Genomic DNA, 23555 nt, shown 5'->3' on the forward strand with positions numbered 1-23555 from the left:
AGGAGATAGGCCAGTCAGAGTTGGGGTTTACGGGGCGCGGACCAATCGGAGCCCGGGGCGGGCGCACCGCGATTGAGCCGCAAGGGGAGGGGGAATTCGAACGAGACCACGCCCCTTCAGTTAGGCCACGCCTCCTCGGCGCGCGCGGCGAGCGGGAGCCGGGGGCGGTGAGGTGGTGGGGGGAGAGGGGGGCGAGGGGCAGACCGGAACCCCCGGGCAGAGGGGAAGCCTGCGGGGAGATCGGGGGTGCCGCGGGGCGCGGGGTAAACCACCCCATGCGGAGATGGGGTGACGTGGGGTCGGGGTGAGGGGCTGAGGACCCCCAGGGCTGGGGCTGGGAGGCCTGGACCCCCGGTGGGGGCTGGGACTTTCTCATTGTGGGGCTGGGGTCATCAACGGATTGAGATGCGGGGCTGAGACTCGTCGGCGGGGTTGGACCCTTTTAGACTGGAGCTAGGACCCCCCAATATGGAATTGGCGTCTCCGGGGCTGGGGGGGGTGCGTGGCTGGGGGATTCCCTAGGTGTGGGGGAGGGATCGTCCCATTATGGGGCTGAGACCCTTCAGTGTGGGGCTGGGAAGTGGAGCCAGGAGTGGGAATTGGACCCCCAGGATCGGGGTTTGGGTCTGATCGCCGTGGGAGCTGGGAGGCCTAGGAATGTGGATGGGACCCGCTCGGGATCGGGATTCAAGACTGGGACCCCTCAGTATGGGGCTGGGGTCCTCTAGTGTGGAGCTGGGATCCCCTGAGGATCAAGATGTGGGGCTGGGTCCCCAGGCTGTGGGGCTGGGATGCCCCGGGGATCACAATGTAGGCTGGGGGCCTCCCGGGATCGGGGTGTGGGTGTGGGACAGGGGTTCCCCCGGATGTGGGGCTGCGACTTCCCAATGGGGTTGGAGCCCCTCAGTTTTGGGCTGGGGTCCCCCCGATAGGGAGTGGGTACCACCGTGGTGGCACTGGGGACTCTCAGGGATCAGGGTGAGGGGTTGGGACCTCCTATTGTGGCACTGAGGACACTCGGGCTGGGGGTGCCTACTGGCGCCAGCGGAGCCATCCCTGTCCCCATCCCGGTGGCACTGAGCCCGGCGGCGCCTGGCACCGGCCGTGTCACCCGCGCGCTGGCCGGTGCCACCGGGGGCCAGCGGGGGTTGGGGACATGGAGGGCGGGTAGGGGCATGGGTGGGGGACCCCGATTGCGTCAGTGGTGACCCCCCCATCTCCCACAGGTGGCCCCGGTGCTCCGAGGCAATGGCCGACGACCGAGGTACGGCAGTGCCAGCGCTGCATGTCCCCCGTGTTTCCCCCCCTGGGGTGGGGGGAGGCTGGCGCTCATCTGCAGTGTCCCCCCAGATGTTCGATTTGTCACCGAGGAGAGCTTCGACTTTGGCGTGCTGTCCCCATCGGACAGGTACAGAGGGGTAGGAGGAAAAGGGCACCTTACAGCTGGGGACATGGGGAATAGCATGGGACATGGAGGACAGGGGGAGATGGCACCTCATTGTCAATGTCCTGGGGACGTGTCACCCCATGCATGGGGTTGGGGGGGATGTAGCAACTCACAGTTGGGGTCCTGGAGGCCACAAGGGACAACACACCCCAAAGATGGGGTCCTAGGGGACAAGTCACCCCACGAACAGGGTCCTGGGAGTCCTGTGGACATACCTCCTTCATAGATGTGATTCTGGGGGTCCTGGGGGACGTGTCACTCACTGAATGGTGTCCTGGGTGGCATGGGGGGCTCCTGCCACTTCTTGGCAGTGGTGTTGGGGGCTGACACCACCTTTCCCCCTACCCCCACCTGATCTGAAGCCAGGAGGAAGAGGAGGATGAGGATAGCCCGGGCGGCGGGTGCCGGCACAAGGGCGGCAACGGGCGCTGGAGTCCCCTGCACGGGGCCCGTTTGGAAGAGATGGTGCGGGAGGCCACGCGCCTGGCGGCGCAGTTGGAGGGGTGTCACCTGCCCCCTCCCGCCCCTGGAGACCCCCCGGGACCCGCCGCCACGCCCCCCGGCACCCCCCGCAGCCCCCGCCGCCAGACCTTCGTGGTGAAGGACAGCCCGGTGCGGGCACTCCTGCCCACCGTGGAGTCGCAGGGACCTGCCCCCATCCCTCGCGTCCCAGCCAAACCCCCGGGGGCCTCTGCTGCCACCAGCGTTCCCGAGGTAGGTGAGACCCAGGGGTAGGGTCCCAATGTAGCTGTGTCCCACCCGGGCTGAATGCCCAGATTCCCCCCCCCCAACCCATCCTAGATGGGGGCAGTGAGTGGCCCCCTGTCTCCAAGGGTCATCATGAACTCCCCAGGCCCTCTGGGTGCGAGGCACCCACTGAGTGATATCTCCTCTATTTTCAGGCACCCCCCAGCCGTAATTCCACAGCAGCGGTGAAGGGACCCTCTGGGGCCAGGGGGCTCCCCACCAGCCATGTGGGCCCCTCCCGGCCGTGCCCTCCCCAGGGGCAGTGGGCTGGTGCCCGGGGCAGGTCAGAGCCCCCCCGGGGGGGGACAGCAGGTAGTGATGGCAAGGGGATGGGAATACCACAGCTATAGGGGTTCCTGGGCCATACCCCAACTCCCCCTTTCTCCCCAGGTCAGCCAAAGGCAAGGAGGGGTACAGTCCCCTGCCCGCCCTCCAGCCGCCAGCCCCACGCCAGGACCACCACCGCATCTGTCCCCTCTGGCTGTTCCCCTGCACCCACTGCCCTCCCTAAGGTGTCCCCTCGGACTCCAGCAGTGGGTGGGAGGACCCCCACTCCCAGAGGTAAGGATGTAGTGGGGTTAGGGGGTCACAGGGGATGCCCCCTCCTCCATGCCTCAGTTTCTCTATGGCTTCTCTCCCCTTTGCAGGTGTGGGGGCAGCACGGGCAGCCCCCCCAACTACTGCCTCGGGGTGCAAACCAGGACCCCCCCCTGCCCGCCTGCGGCCCCCACGCAAGACGGCGGTGAGCAGCACCCCGAGGTGACACCCCCAAACCACCCTGCACCCGCCCAGAGACCCTGGGGGCACCCAGACCTCCCCCTAGGTACCAGCCAAGGTACCTAGGCTGGGAGGGGCAGAGCCAAGGCAACCCTACGGATGAACTGAGGTTTTGGAAGGAGGCAGGCAGTGCCAGGGGCCCCCAGGGAACAGCCAAGGAACCCCTTGGCTGCCAAGGCAGGGCAGAGCTGGAACCGCCGGGGACCGGCTGAGGTTGGGGTGGGAGAGGCACGGGCCTCCCCAGGGATGAGCCAAGGCATGCACTGCGTTTTGCTTTAATTACAAAAGGTCCAATCAGCAGTAGGAAACCCCCCACATCCCCCAGTACCCAGGGGTCCCTCACCCCACAACACCCATCCCTCGGTTCCCCCACCTGAGCCTCACCCCTGGGCAGGGGAGGGGGTGTTCCCCAGACATCCCTGAACCCCCAACTGGTCCCCCCTCCACATGCCCCCCACCTGGGGAAGTTCACACCATGGGATGGGTGGCACCTTCAGGGGGGTTGGCACAATAGGGGAAGTTGGTTATAAATTCCCATTTTTGTATTTTCATGTATTTTTTAAATAAAGCACTCTGCTGGGCAAAGGGCCTGGGGGTGATCATGGGGGGAAAACAGGGGCACCCTGTGCTACCCCCCTGCAAGGTGCCAATCCCTGCAAGGATACAAAGTGCACTGGGGGGGAGGGGATGTGGCTCCCTGCCCCCTCCTGATGTCCTCCCAGTCCTTGTACGCCCCCAATCCTGGTGTGTCCCCCCCACCATCCTGGTGCCCTCCCTGTCCTGGTGTCCCTGGCACAGTGTGTGGGTTGCCTGCTGGGTCCCCATTAGATTGAGGTCTCGTCGCTCCTGGTGGGGGGCACGGACAGATGGGGGAAGTGGATACAAAGCGGGGGGTGGGGGTGGATAAAAAACAAGACAGACAGATGCGTGATGGGGGAGATGGGTGCCAGGGTGCCCTCTGTGCCCCCCAGCACCCAGCACCCAGCCATGGTGGGAGATGGAGAGGTGAGGGTTGGGGGGGAGTCCCCCTAGCCCCCTTGGGTTAATGGAGAAAATTAAAAAACAGAAATCTGGGGGGTAGAGGGGGAGAGAAGAGTTAGTTAGTGCTGCTGTGCTAGCTCTGCCCTGAGCACCTGTGGGTGGTCAGGGGGTACTCAGTGGGCACCCCACCACCCAGTGGGCACCCAGTGGTCAATAGGCACCTTTGGACAGTCAATGGGCACCCAACATGCACTCCAGCACCCAATGAGCACTGTTAGACCAAAGGGGCACCCGGTGGTCAATGGACACTCATGAACAGTTAACACACACCCAACAAGTGCTGTTAGGCCTGATGGGCCACCAGTGGACACCCCAATACTCAGTGGGTGACCCAATGGTCAGTGGGTATGCAACTGGTGCTGTTAGACCTGATGGGCACCTAGTGTGCCCCCAGAGGTCATTAAGCACCCAATGGACAGTCAGTGGGCACCGAATGGATATATAATGGTCAATGGATGCACAATGAGCATCCAGTGGTTAGTGGGCACTCATGGACAATCAATTGGCATCCCATGGCTGTGGTTTTATCTGATGGACACCCAGTGAGTATTCAATGGGTATCCAGTGGGTACCCCAGTACTCAATGGGCACCCAGTGGGCATCTAGTGGGCACCCAACAGCCACCCTTGCACCCCATGGGCACCCAAGAGGAATCCTGGCACCCAGTGGTCACCTGTTGGTTATCCTGGTGGCCTATGGGCACCTGACAAACACCCATACACCTGGTGGGCAGTCAATGGGCACCCTAGCATCCAGTGAGCACCCAAAAGGACTGCTGGGACCTGGTGAGCACCCAAGAAGGAACCCTGGATGGGCATCCAGTGGACACCCAAAGGGAACCATGGAACCTGATGGATACTCAATAAGTAAAATTGCACTCAGTGTCTAGTCAGAACTGTGGCGCCTGATGAGCAGTCAACAAGCAGTGTTGGACCCTATTGGTGCCCAACGGGCAGCTGAAAGAAACCCTGGCACTAAATAAGGGTGTAATGGGAACCTTGGCACCCTGGTACCCAGCCATCCTTGCACTTGATAGGCATCCAAAGGATACCTTAATAAGCAGTGTTTCACTGCTTGTCCACCCAACAGGAACCCTGGTACCCCCCCAAGGGCACCCTCAGACCCAATGGGTGCCCAGAGGGAACCCTAATACCCAGAGAACTCCCAGTGAGCACTTCTTGGATATGATAGGCACTCACTCAGAGCCAGAGGAATCCTCGTCAGCGGTGCCTGTGCGGATGCTCATAGCAATGGGGGTGAGGCCGCTGAGCTGCTCCTGGAGGCTCTGCCGAGGTCGGGGGACTGGGGGTGCCCCCCCGTCACTGCCAGAGGAGGCAGCTGTGCAAGCCGGAGGCGGTGGGGGCGGCCCAGGGCGCTGGGCGCTGCCCCGCTCACTGATGGGGGGCAGGCACTTCTTCTTCAGGATCCCTGCAGAGGCATTACCCATGGGTGGGGAGGCCAGATTTGGAGTGCCCACCCCTGCCATGGCAGCCCATACCTTTGTGGGGGTGGGGCAGGGGCAGCAGCAGGGGGCCCCTGGGAAATGCCTCATCATTGGGCTGGGGGGGATCACCCCAGGGGTGTCCCTGGTCACCAGATGGTTGCACTCGCAGTCCCTCGCTACCTCCTGGTCCCTCACTCTCACTCGCTGTTGTCACAAACTCCCCTGGCCAGTATGGGCATCCTGGGGGCAGCAGGGGGTCACCTGTGGGGAAAGGAAGGAAGCAGGGACAGGCAGGACCAGGAACCCTGCCCCCCCATCCTCACTGGGTGCCCCCATCAGCACATAGTCATTGTGAGGGATGCACCCAAACCCATTGTGTCAGTCCCATCCACACCCCAGACTGGACAAGGAGCCATCCTTCCCCCCTCAGTGCCCCATCAGCACCTCTGACTGCATGAGGGACCCCTCCAAACCTTTTATGTGTCCCCCATCACCACCCCAGACTGGACAAGGGACCCTCTACCCCATACCCACTATACATCTCTATCAGAACTCCAGGCTGGACAAGGGATCCCTTGTCCACTCTGTGCCTCCCACATCAGTGCCCAGCCAGGTTGAAGGCCTCCCATCTCCACCTCCCCTGAGGGTGTTACCAGGGCCAGGGGGACCCAGGGGAGCCCTGGGTAAGGGGTCCCAGCCACAGGGGGCGTCATCCTCGCTATCAGAAGAATGTGTGGAGCCATAGGAGCCACTCAGGTCATCCAGGGACACGTCACTGTCCGAGTCCGTGTCATGCTCTGGGGGGTCACAGGTCAGGGGGTGCCCAGAGACACCTCCTGCCCCCTGGGCTGAGGCTGGACACACTTGCCCTCTGGGTGAGGCCATACCCTCGGGCTGGTCCTGGGAATCAAGGAAGAGCCCCCCAGGCTCAGGCAGCGGCACTGGTCCCAGTCCTGGGCTGCCAGCCAGCCCTGAGTCCTCCCTGTGGGGACACAATACTCATCAGGACCCAACCATCACTCACGAACACCTACCATCCACTGTCACCCAGTGACTGACACCAACACAATGTCCACCCACTGACACCCAACACCCACCGACATGCCAATATCCACTGACACCCACCACCCTCATATCCATCACCCTGACACCTACCCTTGCCACCCCTTCATCCTGACACCCCCTCAACCCCCCACTTTGCCACCACCCCGCTACCCTACCACCTCACCACTCCAAATGCTTGCCATCCTGCCACTGTACTGCCATGCAACCATGCCATTGCCCCACCACCCAGCCATCCCAACACCCTCACAACCATGTCACCCCACCACACACCATCCTGCCATCCCAATACCCCCATGCCATGCCATCCTGCCACCCCACCAACCCACCACTCAACCACGCCAGCAGCCTGTTACCCCACCATCCCATAACCATTCCATCTTGTCATCCCATTGCCACACCAGCCCAGGACCCCACAAAAACCCATGCCCCAGCTCCTTCTGTGCCCAGTACCGCTGCACGAATGGGATATAGCTGTGGTGGCTCTTGCCCGAGCGTGCGGTGCTGTGCAGGGACCCCGAGGACCCACCACCTGGGGGCGGGTACAGCTGCCCTGCCACGTATGCGCTGTCCCTGCCATAGGCCTGCCAAGGGCACAGCAATGTCATAGCCATGGCATGGGCTGCCCTTCGCTACCCAGCACCCCCCCTGTCCCCCAGCACTCACAGGGGTCAGGGTGGCCTTGGTGGCCAGTGGTGGGTGGTGGCAGCGGGCACAGCTCAGGCGGAGGCTCCTCCGCACTTCCTTGCTCAGCACCACACAGCACAGGAAGATGAGGGGGCCCTGGGCAGAGAGGAGGCAGGGGGGACAATGAAGGGTGTGAACAACCTGTGAGGATCCCAGCAGCACCCCAGACAGGTCCCTATCCAGATTGGGTGCATCCCATTGGCGTCTCAAAGAGAATGAGGGTCTCCCCACATACCCACTAGGTGCCCCCCACTGATATCACAGACAGGATGAGGAACCCCCATATGCACCATGGAGTGGTTGAGGTGCCCCCATACACACTGGGTACCTCCGATTAGTGTCCTGCCTATGGCAAAGGACCTCTCTGTGCCCACTGGGTGGGTGCCCCACAAATAGGTGTGGGACTCTGGAGGTCCCAAGGGTGTGAGGTTCAGGGAGCTCTGGGGTCTCTGGGGATCCCAGAGGTGGAGGAGGCATTGGAGCTCTGGAGTCTTTGGTAGTCCCAGGGGCAGTGGTTCTGGAGGTCCCCAGGGTGTGTGTTTGGGGGGTCCCAAGGGTGGAGTCTCAGGTGGTCCCCACTGACCTGGAGGCAGTTGGAGGCGGCGAACAGGTAGTGACAGAGCAACGTGTCACTGTTGACTGAGAGCAGGGCCAGAAGCCAGGCCAGGCTGGGCATGGCCAGTAGGACTGCAGCTGTGCACACCCCAGACCTGGGCACCCCAACAGCATGCCAGTGTCACCCCAATGACATCTCATGTCACAAGCCCTCTGTACTTCTATCCCCCGGGGTTGCCCCAGCCCCTCATAGCCCCCTCCCTGCCCAGATGCCCCAACCCCTACCTGACCCACTCCGCCATTCTTGGATGCTCCAGCCCCCTAAGCTCCCCTGTTCCCTGTGGGCCCAGCCTAACCCCAGCATGCCGTGCCCTTGTCCCCAGTGCCCTTCTGCCACCCCATGGCTGCTCTGTGCCCCCCTGCCCCTCTAGATGTCCCAACCTCCCCTGACCCCTGAGGCCCCCATAGGTGACTCTGCCCTTGATGCCCCCCTGCCCTCCACAGGTCCCCCAACCTCCCATGCCCTCCATTGGCTCCAGCCCCCTGTACCCCCCCACTGCTCTCCATTCCCCTCTGCCTTCCCATGGCTGCCCTGTGTTCATCTGCTCCTATAGATGCCCCAGCCCCACCATCCTCTCCTACCCCTCATAGGCAGCCCAGTCCCCAGTACTCTCCTGCCCCCCATGGAGGCTAGTCCACCCTGTGCCTCCTTGCCCTCTGCAGGTTCCCCAAAAGGCCAGTCCCCTATGGGTGCCCCCTAGCCCCCAGCGACCCGTAGCCTCTATGGGTGCTCCAACCCACTGTGCTCACAATGGGTGCCTCAACCTCCCATGCCCTCCTTGGGCAACCCCATCCCCACCTTGTCCCCTGCCCCCCGTGGGTGACCCCGCCTGGGTGACTCACGCTGAGCCCTTTTTCTGGAAGCCCTGGGGGGTGGCACAGGTGGCCCTGGCCGCCAGCACCAGGAAGAAGATGCCAACCTGGGGGTGCAGGGAATGAGCAGGGTGATATGGGGTCCCCTGCCCTCCCCAGCCCCCAGCCCTATACGCACAGCGAGGGCAGCAGCACAGGGTCCAGCCAGGCTCCACACCAGGCTGTCATGCAGGGCCAGCCAGCAGAAGTCGGGGTTCCCATAGCCCTCGGGGTCCAGCCCCACCGCCAGCCCTATACAGGAGAGATCAGGGCAGGGCCAATTCAGTGGGTGGGGCTGTCAGAGGAGACAGGGGGCTAAGGTGGGAGGGGTGGGGCTAAACTGAGTGAAGCTATGGCAGGACGGGGAATGGAATGGCTCGTGGATGGCACAGAGCTGACAAGAAGGTGCTGCTCTTGGGGATGTGGCTACGCTGGGTAGAGACAGCGCTATGTAAATGAGGTATGTCTAAGCTCTTGGGTATGTGGCAGTGTTGATGAGAGCAGGAATATGGCACTGGGGGCTTGTCTAAGAGGTTATTACAGGTCTATTCTCTTGGAGTGGAGTTATGCTGATGAGGGCAGGACTAAGATCCTGGGAGAATATCTGACTATGATTGATGGAGAAAGGCTATAGCCCTGGGGGCATATTGAAGATGCTCTTGAGGGAGAGATAAGATGGATAAGGGTATATTGGGAAAGATGCTCTTGAGGGAGAGATAAGATGGATAAGGGTGGGGCTAAACTCCTGTGGTGGGGATAAAATATTGGGCTGGGGTTATACTCTTTGGAAGGGGGCTATGACCCCGGGGGTGTGACTGAAAATTTGGGGGCAGAGCTATGATGGATGAGGGTAGGATTGTGGACCCAGGGGCCTGTCTAAAATCTCGGGGACTGGGTCTCATAGATGAGGGCAGAGCTATGACTCTGGGTGTGTGTCTGAAACCATCTGAGTGTGGCTATGGTGGTTAAGGGTGGAAGTAAACTCTTGAGGTGGGGCTGTTTTGGATTGGGCGTGACTATCCTATTGGAGGCGGGGTTATATCCAGGGGTGTGGCTATGCTGGCAAAGATACATCTGAGGGTGGGGTTACACATGGAAATAGGATCCCACCATGCACGAAATGGATTAGGGGAAAGATATTCAGGTGGCAGTACCATAGCCTAGAAGGGGGTGTGTAGCCACCAGGAGGTGTTGCCCCAGGTGGAGATAGGCAGCTAGCGGTCCAGGGTGTGGGGTTAGAATGAGAGCAGGGTTTCACAGCAGGGCTCACCGGTAATGAAAGCAGGCAGTCCCCAGCCCAGTATGTGGTAGAAGCGCATGGGACCACGGTCGACATGACGGGGTTCACTGCGGCGCCGGTACAGGTGCAGTGCCTCCAGCAGTGCCCAGCCTACCGCACTCAGGTACAGGAACTGCAGCAGGATGGCCACCACGGTGCACGCCAGCTGCACCCACCCTGTCACTGCCGGCCCACAGCCCCACCCATCCAACCATATGCACAACCCCTCGAGCTCCACCCCCTTTGAGAGGTTATTTCCCTGTTGAGGTCACATTCCTCTAAAAGGTTCCAGTCCTTTTATAGGCCTCACTCCTTGAGTGCCCCACCTCTTTGATGGGCCCCACCCCCTTGAGAGCCAACCCCTTTGATAACATCTACCCCTCAGCCCCACTGCTTTGGAAGCCCCACCCCTTTAAACAGACTCCACCCCCCAACATCACCACCCCTTTAACAGATTTCACCCATTATAGTCCTCGTGTCTTTTAGATGCCACCCCTTAGGCCCAGCCCACCATGGCAGTGCCCACTCCTTAGCTTCACCCATTTCAGCCCCACCAACTCAAACACTTCAAAGGCAGCAGATCATCTGACCCAACCTGTCCTTCCCAGTGATCCCCACTTCTTCCCTCCTTTCCCAGCCCCCTTTACCCACACACCGGGACATCGGTCTGGTTGATGCCAAGCAGGAAGACAAGCTGTGCAAGGAGCAGTGAAGCTGTGCCATGCCGGCGGATGCTGTGGCGGTTGGAACGCAGCCGACTCAAGGTCCCCAGGGCCAGGACCACCAGTGCCAGCCCCGCCAGCCCCACGCCCAGTGAGCCGTAGGTGAGTGCTGCCAGCGGCAGCACCTCCCCATTCTGCAGCACCAGGATCAGCATATGTCAGGCATGTGCTCAGTGTGCGTGCCCCTCCAGACATCCCCATCAACAGAGACGTGGTCCCCCCTTACAAAGCAATCAGTCCTTGGGCCTGGGAAGTCCTGCCCACTATGCATAGCCCAATAGGAAGCCTGCTCACATTATTCAGCCCTGCCCCTGGTAACCCCACCCTTTTTAACCCCCAGTCACAGCACTTCAACCATGGCACTCAAAACCCCACCCACGTTGTGTTAGCTCCACCCTTTTAAATCTCTCCCATACCACTAAGACCCAGCCCTCAAAATTCCACCCCCATCCCTCAGCCTTGCCCCTTTCAACCCCACCTATGGTACTGGACCCTGCCCCCTAAAACCACACCCACAGCAGTGACCACATCTCTTTACAGCCCAGCCAGTTTTCAACCCTGCCCCAGGAAACCCTGCCCACATTATGCCACCACAGGCCCTGAAAACATCACTCAGCCACACCTCTTGTAACCCCACCCACATCAGCTCTGCCCCTTGGAGACCGACTGGCCCAGCCTGCTCAGCTGCATCCACTGGAACCTCACTCGTGATAACTGGACCCGCCCCTGAGGGAGCGTGCTAACAGATCTGACATAACCCCACCCATCCCACTTAGCTCTGCCCCAAGGGAGCTCCACACACTGAATTTAGCCATACCCCTTGGTTGGGTAATTATAGCTAATTTAGCACCACCCACTTAAGCCCCACCCACTCTTCTCAGTCCCGCCTCCAAGAGCATGCGAACCTCCACCCTGCCCCTGCCCCACCCATTCTGCCAAGCCCCTCCTATCCTTGTCCCTCCTCTTTTATCAAAAGCCCTGCCCCTGTTCCTAAAGCCTCACCTCTGTGCCTGGCACCACCTGACACCCTATGCCCTATTTCTGTATGTGTCTCCATCCACCTCCATTACCATACCAGGGTAATTCCATGCCCCATGGTCACTCTGTCCCTCCATGTCCCCTGTGTCACATCTGCCCCCATGTCCTCATGCACCCCTCCGTGTCCCTTTATGTCCTCACCTCTCGACGGGAGATGTCCATGAGGACGGCAAAGCTGGTCAGATGGTGGCACTGGCAGCTGACGTGGCTCTGGTTGCGGAAGGCGACTTCGCAGCCTCGTGCTGACCAGCCGCCTACGCTGCCGGCCCTGCGCAGCACCACAAGGTGACACAAGCTGGGAATCCCACCAGGACACCCACCAGGGACAAATACACACACACACACACACACACACACACACACACTGAGGACACGCACCAGGGACACCCACTAAGAACATCCACCCCTACCCAGGGACATGCACCCAACCCAGAACACCCACCAGGGACACATGCACTGGGGACACCCACTCAGAGGGACACACACCCACCAGACACATTCACAGACAACACCCACCCACCCACTGGAACATCCATCCACCTAGCAGAGACAACTGCTGCCACTTTGGGGACACTCACCCATCAGGGACACTCACCCAGGAACACACCTCCATTTGGGAACACCCACCCCATCCTATCCCTGACACCCACCAGTCATGTCCAGTTCCCATGTTACTCACCCATGACCCACAGGGACACTGAGGCATGCATTCTGCCCTGTCCCCGTGTTCCTGTTCCCTCAGTATGTCCTCTGTCCCCTCCAAGGTGTCCCTATTCCCATGCCCCCTGTTGCCTCAAGGTGTCCTTATTCCTGTTACTATGTCCCCTGTCTCCATGGTAAGTCCCCATCCTCATGCTCCCTGTCCCTCCAGTGTCCCAATCTCCTTGGTCCTCATTCCATGTCCTCTCTGAGGTGTCCCCATTTCCCTGGGATGTGCCCATTTCCATGGCCCCTCTCCCCGCAGGGTGTTTCCCGTTCCCCTGGTGTGTGCCATATCCCCTCTTACCTCAGCATCTCTGTGTCCCTCCATATTGTGCCTGACTTCCCAAGATGTCCCCATCCCCCCAGGGCATTCCCTGGGATATCCCCTGTTCCCCTGGGTGTCCTTATCCCCAGCTCCCCTGTCTCCTTGGGGAGATCCCTTGTCCCTCTGGAGTGTTCCCATCTTCCCCAAGGTGTTCCCATCCCCAATCCCATGTCCCTATCATCCGGGATGTCCCTGTGCCCCCACGGTGTCCCTGTCACCCCTGGGGTGTCCCCTGCCCTGCCCTCACCGCAGAGAGTGGTTCCAGAAGACACAGATGGGCTTGGAGCGTTCCTGGGTCTCCAACAGCCGGAACTGGAGGGTGACAGGCTTGGCCAGTGCCTGGGGGGTCCCCATGCCCCCCACACCATCCGTGTCCCCCGTGTGCACACTGATGCTCACCACTGGTGTGTTGATGACGGGGCGCTTGGGCACCCTGGGAGGCACTGGTGTCAGGGAGCCCATTCAAGGTGCCCCAAAACCCACCTGGGTGCCACAGAGTGCCCTGGCACCACACAGACACTGTGAGGGCACCCCTTTCTCACCTACGCCACCTTTTTTGGGCACCCCATGGGCACCATTCTTGGGCACCCCCTGAGCCACCTCCCCAGTGCTCTACCCCCCATCTTCAGGCACACTCTGTGCCCCCCAACCTTGGGCACCCCATGTGTCACCTTTCCCATCCCTCCCCTGTGATCCCTCTGGACATCCCTGTCCCCATTTCACTATACCCCCCAGATGCTTGGCTTTCACCCCATGTGCCCCCCGCAGCCCCCCCAAGCCCCCATCCCCAGTGGCACCGGAGGCTGCGCTTGTCGGTGTCGAAGTGCTGGGGCAGGAGACCGGCCAGGGTACGGTAGATGATGACGCTGGCGATGGCCTGGCCCTCACCCAGGGATGGGTGGCGCTTGTGCCGGGTCACCACAGTCATCCCTGCCTCCTCCTCCTTCTCTTCTTCGCCTGCTTCATCCTCCTCCTCCTCCTGCCCACCTGTGCCCTGTGGTGCCTGCCCATGCCCAGTTGAGGGGCCTGGGGGCCAATGGCAAGGGGTGGCATGGTGCTCTGAGACTTCATTGGGGTTCCCGTGGCCACCCTGAAGTCCCCAACTCTGCCAGTCCAATGACCACAACAAAGTTCCCCCAACACTTCCAGCTCCAGGGGTCCCCAACCCTGCCCACTGCCATAGCCACATCAGGATCTCTGATGCCATCCTGGGATCCCTGGTCCTTGCATCCTTACAGGGTCCCCAGCCATGCCAGTATCATCCTGGAGTCCCAACCTTGCCAGCCCCACGACCACACTGGGGTCCCCATGGTGGCACCTGTCAGCCCATGGGCATTCTGGGGTTCCCCCATCCCTGCCAGCCCCCAGCCAAGGTGCCCAGCTGTGCCATATCCCCGTGGCCAAATAAGGGCCCCCCCAAGCCCTGCCAGCCCCATGGATGCAAATGGGTCTCCAACCCTACCCCTGTCACCCCTACGCCCTGGACTCACGCCTGTCCTCGGGGGGCCAGAAGATGCTGTCAGGCAGGATGACGGTCGTCTCCAGGTCCGGGAGTTTCTCTCCCCGCAGCGCCTCATAGCGTGGCAGGCGGGCACCCACAAAGCTGCTCTTGTCCAGCCGCACCACCGACACCACTGTGACACGACGTCACTCACGGCACCGTATGGCAGCCACCAACCCTGAGGCACACAGACCCCAGCACCTACCGACCCCAGGGCATACCAACCCCAGCATTCACTGATCCAGGGGCACACCAAGCCTAGTACATACCACCACTAGCACCCATCAATCCTGGCACCCACTGACCCTGGGGAACCCAGACCTTGGCACCCACTGACCCCAGGGCACACCAAACCAGGAACAAACCAACCCCTGCACCCATGAACCCCAGAGGCATGGATCCTGGGGCATGCAGACCCTGGGACCATAGATCCTGGCATCCACCAATCCTGTGGCACACAGACTCCACCACCCACTGAGCCCAGCACGCACTGACCCCGACATCGAACAATCCCAGAGCAATGAATCCATACAGCAGCCACCAAACTGCAGGCACATGGACCCCAGCACCCACTAAGCCCAGCATCCACTGAGCCCAGGGCCATGGACCCCAGCACCCACCAACGCCGAGACACACAGAACACAACAGCCTGAGTACCCAGCACTCCCTGACCCCAGGGCACACAGACCACAGCCCATATTGCCAGGGACACACGCACGCCTCTAGGCACACCCATGTTCCCCAGGACGTTTCCCAGCTACACAAATGTCCGTGTCACCAACATGTGTTCCCAGGTACAAGTCACACATGCAGGCGTGCTCCCAGCATGTGTCCTTGTGCACACAGCTGTCCCCAGGCACACACATATGCCAGCTATATAAACGTTTGTGTTCCCAGACATGAATCCACATCCCCAACGCACACACATCCCCTGAGCACACGCATGTCCCCAAGCACACACATGTCCATATCCCCAGCACATACATCCCCTGGGCACATCCATGCCCATGTCCCCAGCACCACACCAAAGGCACATGTGTGTCCCCAGGCACACACATGTTCCCAGCATGCCTATGTTCCCAGGCAGATACCCCTCTGACAGCCCTCCAGCCATGCATGTCCCCACTGACCGATGTTAGGGGTGACAATGGTGAATGGGCTGAGGTAAGTCTGGGGCATATTCCGTGCCAGGGCTCGTGCGTACTCCTCGAAGTGCTGCAGCAGCTGGGCTGTGCCACCCTCCGTCTGCTGGATCAGCTCCCAGTGTCGCTTGTTCCCCATGTCCAGCAGCGCACTGCCTACCCGCAGCAGGTTCTGGGGGCAAGGCAGTGGTAGTGGCACTAGGAGCTGGCACTCTAGGGTCTGGGCAGGAGCCCCCTAACCTCCCCTGCAGGACTCTGTGGCTGGGGCACCCTGGCACCGACAGTGGGGAACAGGGGTGCCATACCCCCACAAAGTTAAGGGTGCACCCTGAGCCACACCAACACCCGCTGCTCAGGGGTGTTCACCACCCTGGCATCAGACCTCCTACACCACCATTCCTCTCTAGGTGGGTGGTGCATCACCCTGGTGATAGGCTCCCTCACCAATACCCTTCCCAGCATGGCAGCCAGGTTCCTGCACCACCTCCCCCCTCTCCATGTAGGTGCCCATCACCCCAGTGTTTGACCTTCTGCCCCAATATGACTCTCCCCACAAGGGTCCCCATAACTCCAACCTCTTTTCCTACCTCCTCAACCTCTCTCCCCAGTGCCCATCATCCGGGTGTCTGCTCTTCTGCCTCCATAGTTGGGAGCCCTGTCACTCTTGGCCCTTCTGCCCCAATCCCCCTCCCCACAAGAGTGCCCATCATTCCGGTGTCTGGGCTCATGCACCCACATCCTTCCCCATGGGGGTGCTCATCATCCCAACCTCTTTTCCATTTGGCCCGTTCCCCCTTTGGGCATGTCCCCATCCCTGTGACCTCATGCCCACCTCAGTGAAGTGCACGTCCTGGGTGGCAGCGAGGTGGAAGCCACGCTGGTGGCTTTCATGGCGCAGCAGGGCCCCTGCCAGCTGGTATGCCAGGTGCACATCACTGCCAAAGTACCCACGGGCCTCACGCATTGCTTCACGCAGTGCCAGCGCCACACGCCGGGACTGCCCTGCATCCCACCGTGACTCGTTGCCCACCAGCTGCTCCACCTTGGGGGGACGACACACAGAGTCAAGGGAGCCCCAGTGGCACTGTCACATGGCTGTTGCTGGTGTTCCCCCAGCTCACCCAGGGGCGAAGGGCAGCAAAGGCCAGTGCGCTGCAGTTGAAGAGATTGGGGGGCAGCCAGCCCTTGTGCTCATCACAGTGGCGCAGTGCCGTGCCTATGGGATGGGGACAGTGAGTGCACCTTGGGACAATGGGGCAGCCTCAACTCACTGCATGCCACCAGTGCCACCCTGCAGTGGTGCCCCAGCCTTGTCCCAGCTGTGCCACCGCAGTGTCACACTTCTGTGCTACCCCCAGTGCCACCACTGTGACAGCTACCAGTCCTGTCCCAGTGATGCCACCAGTGTCACACTCTCTGCACTGACAGCACAGTGGCAGCCCCAGCCTCATCTCAACAGGTCCACACTCATGTCACCCCCACTCCCATCTTGGTAGTGCCACCAAGGTGTCACTACCCCTAACCCATCCTAGCAGTGCCACCATAGTGTCACCTCCCTGTACCAACCCAATAGTGCCACTACAGCATCACCCCCTTGCCTCGTCCCAGTGATGCCCCATGGTGCCACTCCACCCCAGCTCCATCCAACCACGCCACCACCATGACACACCCCAGCTCTGTCCCGCTGTTGTCAACATCCCATTGCAGCAGTGCCACCACCGTATCACCACCCTGAAGTGACACCATGGTGTCCCCTCTCCCCACCGTGTCTCAGCAGTGCAATCACCGTGTCAGCTCCCTGTACCACCCAAGCGACACCGCCGTGATGTCAACCCCTCTCAGCCCCATCCCAGTGATGTCACCACTGTGTCACCCCCAGCCCCGTTCTGGCAGTGTGCCCAGTGCCACCCCCGCCCTGTCCTCATGTCCTCACGTACCAACAGAGCCCTTGGGGCAGGGGGCTGCAGCTGGCAGCCCAAACCGAGTGCGGGGCCACCAGATGCTGGCCTCAATGGCCCGGGGACAGCTGTCATAGTTCACTGCGGGACACAACAGGGCATCAAAATGGGGGACACAGGGTGGCACAGTGTGACAGTAGGGTGGCAGTGGCACCTGGTCACTGGAACCCAGGGTGACACAGGGTGACACAGGCTAACAGCAGGGTGACAGCAGTGGTGGAGCAGGGTGACAAAAGGATAACAGAGGGTGAAAGTAGGGTGACATAGTGGCACAGGGTGACAGCAGTGTGATAGCAGCGTGACACAAGGTGTCAGTGGGATTACACCAACAACCAAGGTGCTGGCGGAATTCTGTTTCCAACAGCCAGGGTGACAGCAAGGTGACACCAGTTGACACAAAATGACAATGCAGTGATGCAGAGTAGAACAGGGTGACAGCAGGGTAACAGTACCACCCAGTCACTGTCACTCATAATGACACAGGGTTGCAACAGGGCAAAGCAGTGTGACACAGGGTGATACAGGGTGACATTCCTTGGCACCCAGGGTGACAACTGTGGCAGAACGGGGGGCATCAGGATGGCACAGGGTGGTGTACAGTGATACAGGATGACAGTAGGATAACACCAGTGTGACACAGAATGACAGTGGGGTGACACAAGGTGACCTAATGTGACAATGGGGTCAGCAGGGTGATAGCGGAGTGACAGTAGTAGCTGGTCACTGGCACTCAGGGTGACACAGGGTGACACAGAGTGACACAAGGTGACAGGGAGTAATGGAGTGTGACAGGAGGGTGACAGTAGGCACTCAGGGTGGCACAAGGTGACACAAGTTGACAGTCCCCCACCTTCACAGCCACTGGCTGTCACCTCAGCAAAGGGGTTGTCACAGCGGTCACAATGGCGGCCAATGACACCAGCTTTGCAGGGACACTGTCCAGTGTTGGCATCGCAGCGGCGTGACAGTGACCCAGTGGGGTAACACTCACAGGGGTGGCATGTGTCCTCTCCTGGCGGGCGGTAGTGGTTGTCCTGGGGGGACACAGGGTCACTGCAGGCACGGGCATGGGGTGACGTGGGGCTGACAGGGGGTTACTGGGAGGTGGCAGGGAGGTGACTGGGGGGTTGACTGGGGGCATGATCGGGGGGGACAGGGAGGTGACAGGATGACAGCAGGGTGGCAGGAGGCAACAGAGGGGTGACAGGAGGATGGCAGAGGTTGGCAGGGGAGGTGACAAAGGCTGGCAGGTCCCACCTTGCAGCGACACTCGCCCGTGGTTTTGTTACAGTCTGGGTTGAAGCCGTGGGTGACGTCGCAGCTGCAGGGGCCACACGTGGGGTGTCCCCACCATCCCCGCGGACATGGCTGCGCCTCCCTGGGGACACTGGAGCTGGCACTCGGGCACCATGCCAGGATACCCCCACAATGCCACTCATACACTCACACGGTCCCTTGTACACCCACACTGTCCACTGCATACCCACATGGCCGCTTGTACCCTCACAGTGCCACCCATACCCCCAGTGCCCCTTGCACCTCCACTGTACCACTTCTACACCCACAGTACCACTTTTCATCCCTTGCATACTCACCACATGTGCACTATGACCCTTACACGCCCACCCTGCCCCATATGCCCACTCTCCTCTCACCCCAGCCCCTGCCCCCAGTGTCCCTCACAGTGTCCCCCCTCCCCCTGGGTGCTCTGTGTCCCCCTGGCACATGGATGTGCCCCCCAGTGTCACCAACCGGTGCTGGCAGAGGGTCCCGAAGGTGCCCGGGGGACAGTGACAGGCATAGCCAGGGCCCGTGCCTGGGCGGCGGGTACAGGTGCCCGGAGGCTCACAGGGATCCAGGGCACAGGCACTGACACAGCTGTCACCGAAGTACCCTGGGCACAGGAAAGGGTTGGGGACAACAAGAGGGTAGAGTGATGGGGGACAGGGATGGGGGTGAGGGGTAGTCCCCAGGGGTGACAGTGATAAGGAGTGGCAGTGACAAGGGAGGGTGGCAGTGCCTTGGGGACAGTGATAGGGGTGGCAGTGTCCAGGTGACAGTGACAGGGGAGTGGCACTGCCCTGGTGCCAGGGACGGATTGGTGGTACCCAGAAAAGGTAGTGTTGTTGGGGCAATGTGTCACAGTGCTGGGGATGGCAGTATCTCAGGGTTGTCAGGAGGTACCAGGGGGTCTCCACTCATGGTGCCATGGGATGGCAGTGTCACCCCTGTGACAAGAGGGATGGCAGTGTCTCAGGGAGTGTGGGGACTTGTCAGGAGTTCCAGGGAGGTCTCTGCTTACCAGGGTAGCAGTAGGGGGTGTCACAGGGGTGTCTCAGTGGTGTCAGTGTCCCACAGGGTGTCAGGGGATGTCAGGGGTTGTCAGGGGGTCTCCACTCAAAGGCACAGAAATGAGGGGTGTCACAGGTGTGTCACAGGGGTGCCAGCATCCTGAGGGTGTTGGGCAGTGTTGGGAAGATGTCAGGGAGTGTTGGGGGGCTATTGGGGGATATCAGGGGCCTGACAGTGTCCCCATTCAGTGGAGTGGCAGAGGGGTGTGTTACAGGGGTTTTCAGGGCCCAATGTTGGGGGGTGTCTGGGGTGTGTTGTGAGGGTGTCAGGGGTCTGGGGAGTCCGTGCTCACCAGGGTGGCAGCGACATGAGAAACTGTCCCAATCATCGCTGCAGTAGCTGTTGGGGGGGCAGGGCCCTGAGTCACAGGGATCAGGCAGGGCACAGCCCCCCTCCACGTTCACCAGCACTGCCTGTGCCAGGCTCAAGGTGCCCGCAGTCACCACATGGTCCCCAACACGCAGGCCCTGCAGGGTCATCAACCCATCAATGCTCTCATTAAATTCCCTCCCAAGCCACCTTGGACCCCCCAACACACTCCACTCCATGCCTCCGCTTCCCTCATCACTCCCTGAAGACTCCATGAGAACTCCCTGCACGGTGTCGCCATCAGTGTGACCTCACCTCCACACCTGTCACCATGCCACCCTAAAACCCCCTGCCCAACTGTCATCCCTACCTCAGTGTCCCTGCCACAACACAGGACACCCCAGGACAACCTGGACCACCCTACAGTGTCACCCCCTCCTCAGTTTCCCCCTGTCACCTGTCACCATAGCTCAGCACCAAACTCAGCACCACTTGGTGACACTCTGAGGCAGCGATCCCTCATTAACCTGGCACACCCTCCGACCCCACCCCAACTTCCCTGCACAGGGTCACCTGTCAGTGACCTCAGTGATGCCCCAGCCACCATGACCCCTCCTTCCCCAGTGCCATGCCCAGCCTCAATGCCCCTCACTACCACCCAGGACCTTTTGTGTCATCCTGTTCAATCTGTCCCCACAACACGCGACTCCCCGAACCCCACACCAGGACCCACCATGTCACGCCAGCCCCCATCCCCAGTCGCATCACCTCTTGCTGCTTCAGCACTCTTTGTACTACCCATGACCTCCTCAGTCACACCCATATCCCCATGGCTATGTCCCCATCCTGCCCAGGCCCTAGGGTGATGTCCCTGTGCCCCATGTCACTATGCCCATGAGTACCCAGTGCATCCTCATTGTCCCCCTGCCCACACAGCCCATGTCTCCTTGTCCTGTGCCAACTCCCTGTAACCACATCCCTGTGCCCTTCTCCATCCTGCCCATGTTCCCAAGTCTCTGTGTCACATTCCCAAACCCCATGCCCCCATCCCTGTGCCCATGTCCCAATGTCCTTGTGCTGTCCTTCATCATGGCCACATCTCAACTCCCTATGCCATGTCCCCAAGCACTGTGCCTGTGTGCCTGTGCTCCCTCCCATTGTGCCCATGTCCCCAACCCCTGTGCACATGTCCCAGTGTCCCTATGCGTGCCTTCATCATAAGCATGTCCACAAGCCCTGTGCCTGGCTTCATTGTTCCCTGTCCCCAACCCATGCCACATCCCCAAGCCCTGGGCCAGGTCCCCAGGCACTGTACCCGTGTCCCTGTGCCCCTCTTCATCATGCCCACATCCCCATCCCCAAGGCAAGGCCCTGCTTCATTGTGCCCTGTTCTCACCCTCTGCCACATCCCAAACTATCTGTGACCACTTCCCCAAGCCCTATGCCAGGTCCCTGTGTCCATGTCCCTGTGTCACCCTCACATTTGTGACCACGCCTTTACCCCCTCTTCCACATCCCCAAGCCAACCCCCCACCCCTACACCTGCCACCCTATGTTCCCCACACCCTCTGTGCCCACACTTCCATACCTGCAGGCACCCCTGGAACCCCTCTGCCACAGCGCCACTGTCCCCCAGCAGCCCCCCGAGGCTCAGCGTGCGCAGCCGCAGTCCCTGCAGCTCTCCAGGGACATTGCCCACTGCCTGGGGGGCACAGATTCCTGTGGGTGCCTTGAGGTGCCACAGGGGGTGCCATGGTGGCACCTGGGGATCATCAGAGTGGATGCTCCCCTGTGCCTCACTCTCCCCATACCTGGTGGCGGCCATAGTCGAGGGTGAGGAGGAGGAGGGTGGTGGGGGGGTTGCGGCCAGAGCCCCCCCGCAGTTCCAGCTCCACGTGGTGCCAGGCACCATCATTGACTTTGGCCTGGGGCAGACGCAGGGTAGCCAAACGTGCCCCCCCTTGCCAGGCACCAGCCACCACCTGCCCCTCGCTCAGCTGTGAGGGGGTAGACATGTCAAGAATCCCAAAAATCTGGCGGGCACCAGGCACTTCCCACCGGGAAATACAGAATTGTTCCACTCTGGGACAGTAACACACCCCCCTGGGTAATGCCCCCTCAAGGGGTGGCACCCCCTTGCAGTGTTGCCCCCACCCCAGCAATACACGCCCCCCATTGCAATACCTCCGATGCCAAAAGACCCCCTCCAGGGCAGTACCCCCCCGGCACTTCTCTCAGAGTAACTCCCCTATTCCAACCCCCCACGCCACCACCTCCCCGTGGCCAAATATACCAGGCAATACCTCTTATTCCAATGACCCCCCCACAGCAATGGCTCCCTCAGGGTAATAAACCCTGTGCCAACAACTCCCCAATGCCAGTAATGCCAAAATCCCCCCACCCTCAGAGCAATAACCCCTGGCACTGCCCCAGTGCCAAGCCCTCTATACCCCTGCTCAAGTCACTACCCTCCCAGGGCAATGTCCCCTATGGCAATGACATCAAAAACAATACCTCCTGTGGCAACGACCCCTACCCACATCAGTAACTCACCCGGGGCAACCACCCCTCCTCCCCGGCACTTTCCTCAGGAAAAGTCCCCTATTCGATTTCCCGGTGCTCACCTGCAGGATGAGGGTTAGGCGACCTCCAGCCCCCGCCCGCAGCAGAACCCCACGCGGGTGGCGGGTGCGGAACATGATTCGGACCGGCCAGGGCAGGGAGAGAGGCAGCGCCAGTCCGTTCCAGGCCACGCAGCTGCTGCCCACGAAGCGCTGCGGGCTCGCCATCTCTGCGGGGCATGCACATGGGACAGGGGGCAACGCCCACACACCTCCCCCAAGCCCACCCCAGGGCCCCCCACGTCGGGAAGCGGACACACGCCCCCCTGACAGACCACCCACGCCTGCCCATGGACTCCCAGCACCCCACCCAGGACCCCCCACAACCCCACGCAGCCTCTCATATATGCACTCTTGGATCCCCAGCACCCACCTGGTGACCCCTTGCACATCCCACAGATGCCAACACACCCTCCCACAGATCTCCTGCATCCACCCACAGATCCCCCATACCCCCTCAGGAACCCACAACAACTCCACGGACCCTCAGACACATGTGGGGATGCCCTTCACCCCCTTCCCACAGCCCTCACACCCACCCAGAGACCCTCCCTATGTCCCCCCACACACCCACAACAAGCCTATGGACCCCACACAGTCCCACCACGCTGTCCCCCCAGGCCCTCAGTACCCTCCTGGCAGGTTTTTCCCCCAAAGCCCAGCGGGCAGCGGCAGCTGAACCCCCCCCACTCGTGCACACAGGTGCCACCGTTGTGGCATGTGTTGGTGTCACAGAGGGTCTTCTTGGGGGGACAACCTGGGAGGGGGCACAGGGGTCACATGCCACACATGACCGTGGACCCCTGGCCCCATGGGGCACAGACACCCCCACATCCTTGAACCCTTATTCAACCCCACGGTCCAAGTACCTCCTGACCCCCCTACACCACATCCCAACCCCACCCCAAAGGGGATACAGCCCCATCCAGCCCCC

General features: G+C 61.1%; 2 protein-coding genes across 5 annotated transcripts in view; one reads left to right on the forward strand and one right to left on the reverse strand.

Moving 5' to 3' along the window:
* The first annotated feature begins 112 nt into the window (after positions 1–112).
* PSRC1 (proline and serine rich coiled-coil 1) lies at positions 113–3575 on the forward strand. 3 transcript variants are annotated; one of them, XM_015650743.1, is made up of 7 exons: positions 113–167; positions 1227–1264; positions 1351–1408; positions 1810–2161; positions 2350–2506; positions 2585–2755; positions 2842–3575. In XM_015650743.1, the coding sequence occupies exons 2-7, from the start codon at positions 1249–1251 to the stop codon at positions 2955–2957; spliced, it is 870 nt and encodes a 289-aa protein (XP_015506229.1). In that variant the 5' UTR covers positions 113–167; positions 1227–1248; the 3' UTR covers positions 2958–3575. The 3 variants fall into 3 exon arrangements, with proteins under 3 accessions (XP_015506229.1, XP_033375781.1, XP_015506230.1); XM_015650744.1 differs by having other exon boundaries at positions 133–172; XM_033519890.1 differs by lacking the exon at positions 2350–2506.
* The window catches only part of CELSR2 (cadherin EGF LAG seven-pass G-type receptor 2), a 30867-nt gene continuing 10552 nt past the window's right edge, over positions 3241–23555 (reverse strand). Inside the window, exons 8-35 of one of the 2 annotated variants that reach the window (XM_015650741.3) lie at positions 23253–23378; positions 22625–22791; positions 21812–21997; positions 21589–21702; positions 19984–20158; positions 19092–19233; positions 18597–18717; positions 18190–18373; positions 17319–17420; positions 16503–16597; positions 16214–16423; positions 15370–15553; positions 14229–14372; positions 13536–13764; positions 12986–13171; positions 11853–11979; positions 10607–10807; positions 9943–10117; positions 8812–8924; positions 8664–8740; positions 7789–7915; positions 7185–7301; positions 6972–7102; positions 6344–6438; positions 6110–6253; positions 5511–5717; positions 5212–5440; positions 3241–3817 (exon numbers count right to left, since the gene is read on the reverse strand). In XM_015650741.3, coding sequence (XP_015506227.1) covers positions 3796–3817; positions 5212–5440; positions 5511–5717; positions 6110–6253; positions 6344–6438; positions 6972–7102; positions 7185–7301; positions 7789–7915; positions 8664–8740; positions 8812–8924; positions 9943–10117; positions 10607–10807; positions 11853–11979; positions 12986–13171; positions 13536–13764; positions 14229–14372; positions 15370–15553; positions 16214–16423; positions 16503–16597; positions 17319–17420; positions 18190–18373; positions 18597–18717; positions 19092–19233; positions 19984–20158; positions 21589–21702; positions 21812–21997; positions 22625–22791; positions 23253–23378 — 4130 coding nt within the window. In that variant the 3' untranslated portion in view covers positions 3241–3795. Of the gene's footprint in view, positions 4042–5211; positions 5441–5510; positions 5718–6109; positions 6254–6343; positions 6439–6971; positions 7103–7184; positions 7302–7788; positions 7916–8663; positions 8741–8811; positions 8925–9942; positions 10118–10606; positions 10808–11852; positions 11980–12985; positions 13172–13535; positions 13765–14228; positions 14373–15369; positions 15554–16213; positions 16424–16502; positions 16598–17318; positions 17421–18189; positions 18374–18596; positions 18718–19091; positions 19234–19983; positions 20159–21588; positions 21703–21811; positions 21998–22624; positions 22792–23252; positions 23379–23555 lie in introns of both variants that reach the window. The other variant, XM_015650740.3, reaches the window with a different exon arrangement.

Source organism: Parus major, chromosome 26 (genome assembly GCF_001522545.3).
Source record: "Parus major isolate Abel chromosome 26, Parus_major1.1, whole genome shotgun sequence".
NCBI classification, from domain to species: Eukaryota; Metazoa; Chordata; class Aves; order Passeriformes; family Paridae; genus Parus; species Parus major.

What these genes read in the sequence shown, in the direction of transcription:
- PSRC1 (XM_015650743.1), top strand. An exon ending in CTGCCACCAGCGTTCCCGAG is followed by an intron (nt 2,162 to 2,349) that starts GTAGGTGAGACC and finishes CTCTATTTTCAG; the next exon opens with GCACCCCCCAGCCGTAATTC. An exon ending in GAGGACCCCCACTCCCAGAG is followed by an intron (nt 2,756 to 2,841) that starts GTAAGGATGTAG and finishes TCCCCTTTGCAG; the next exon opens with GTGTGGGGGCAGCACGGGCA.